General features: G+C 60.1%; 1 protein-coding gene across 1 annotated transcript; it reads left to right on the top strand.

Annotated features, from left to right (window-relative positions):
* Nucleotides 1-6: 6 nt before the first annotated feature.
* Nucleotides 7-1711, top strand: LOC102884970 (kell blood group glycoprotein homolog). Its single transcript, XM_006925292.3, has 5 exons — nt 7-208; nt 385-495; nt 637-704; nt 925-1094; nt 1400-1711. Exons 1-5 carry the CDS (start codon nt 48-50, stop codon nt 1559-1561), a joined length of 672 nt encoding a protein of 223 aa, XP_006925354.2. The 5' UTR covers nt 7-47; the 3' UTR covers nt 1562-1711.
* The last annotated feature ends 6 nt before the right edge of the window (nt 1712-1717 follow it).

Raw genomic sequence — 1717 nt, forward strand, 5'->3', positions numbered from 1 at the left:
GTGTGGCGGTGTCATGCTGGCGTCAGGGCTTATCCGTCGGGGTTCAGATGTACCCACCAGGGTATGTCAGTGTGCGTGTACATTTGTCATGTCTCGTGTCCTCCCAGATACACCTCGGGCCCAGCTTCCTGCAGTCCTTCCTGAGCGGCGTCCGCTCCCGGCGAGCTAGGATCGTCTGCAGCTTCTTGCGGCCTTTCCCTCCACACAGGTATGAGAGCGAAGGAGACACAGACCCTGCGTCCCAGAGCTGTCCCTCCAAGATTAGCAAGGAAGCCAGCCAAGGACTCGGAAACGGGAACAGTGACAACAGTTGAGGCACTGCATATGTCTGGGCCGGGGAGGCAATGAAGATGGAGCCGGTGTTCATATGTGCTCTCCCCACAGGTGGCAGGTGTCCCCGTGGGGGCTCAGCGCTTACTATTCCATATCTGACCACGTCCTGGTCTTCCCAGCCGGCCTCCTGCAACCCCCTTTCTTCCACCCTGGCTACCCCAGGTATGGGCCATGCCGTGCCGGTGGGCAGGAAGTCTCCCGAGACTGATGGACAGATGTTACAGTGGTTAGGACTTGTGGTTGGAGAATTGGGGTTTAAACTGTTGAAGGTTTCGGGGCTGAGACAAGCCCTTGTCTCCCTAGGGCCGTGAACTTTGGCGCTGCCGGCAGCATCATGGCCCGCGAGCTGCTGCACATCTTCTCCCAGCTCTGTGGGTAACGGTGGGCCACTGGGAGATGGGGCATTGGGACAAGATGAAGGCCCCCAAGGAGGCCTGGGGGAGGAGAAAGGGAGGTTTCGCGAGGCTGCCAGGCGGGGCGGCTCCGAAACCTTTGCAGTGCTCCTGGGAGCAAGCCCAGTCTGCGGTCCCCACGGGCCCTCGCCTCTGCACCACGCCTCACCGTGTCACTCCCTCGCCCCGTTTCCAACAGTACTCCCTGGGGGCTGCCCGGCCTGTGACACCCATGCCCTACAGGGGGCGCTGCTGTGCCTGGAGCACCACTACGCTGCCTTGCCATTACCTAGTGGAGCCCCCTTCAATGGCTCCCACACCTTCCTGGAAGATGCTGCAGACATGGGGGCGCTGGCCATTGCACTGCAGGTAACTCACGCCCCAAGGGCCCGGATCTCCTTTTACCGTCCCTTGTGCAAGCCTAGTTGCAAAGCTTTCTGCCCTTCACATCCCCACTGAACCGGGGACAACTCGGGGATCCCCCTCAGACCCCACAGATCCCTCCTTTCTAGGATATTCTTAGATCTTCCGATGAGGACATCTTTCCTGGCTCAGACCAGTGTGTTAGTGCAGCACTTGGGAAAGGGGGCTACAAACTGGTTTGGGGTACCAGACTTCCAAATGGCCACGGGCCTGGTGCCTGAGGGGCTCTCTCCACCACGCCGCACACCCAGGCATACAACGAGAGGCTGTTCTGGCGTCGTGGGGAGGCCACCCTGCCCGACCTGGACCTCAGCCCCCAGCAGCTCTTCTTCCTAAGCTATGCCCAGGTAGGCAGCTGCCATCGCCCACCACGCTTCCTCCGTGTCACAGTGAACACCGTACTGCGACGCTGAAACACCTCCCCCCACACAGCCCCCGCCATCCGCTGGAGATGTTCCCACCGTCATCCTTTCATACGTGCCCCTTTGGGACCATCCCTTCCGACTGCTACCAATTCTTCCAGCAAATTCAGTACCTTTGAGAGAGAGAGAGAGAGAGAGAGAGAGAGA

The sequence above is a fragment of the Pteropus alecto genome, unplaced genomic scaffold (assembly GCF_000325575.1).
Source record: "Pteropus alecto unplaced genomic scaffold, ASM32557v1 C18734237, whole genome shotgun sequence".
Classification (NCBI taxonomy): domain Eukaryota; kingdom Metazoa; phylum Chordata; class Mammalia; order Chiroptera; family Pteropodidae; genus Pteropus; species Pteropus alecto.

Excerpts from the sequence above, each read along its gene's own strand:
- LOC102884970 (XM_006925292.3), top strand. The coding sequence starts at position 48 with ATGTACCCACCAGGGTATGTCAGTGTGCGTGTACATTTGTCATGTCTC. Across the intron at positions 209-384 it reads CGGCCTTTCCCTCCACACAG|GTGGCAGGTGTCCCCGTGGG; the intron begins GTATGAGAGCGA and ends CTCTCCCCACAG. Across the intron at positions 705-924 it reads GCACATCTTCTCCCAGCTCT|TACTCCCTGGGGGCTGCCCG; the intron begins GTGGGTAACGGT and ends CGTTTCCAACAG.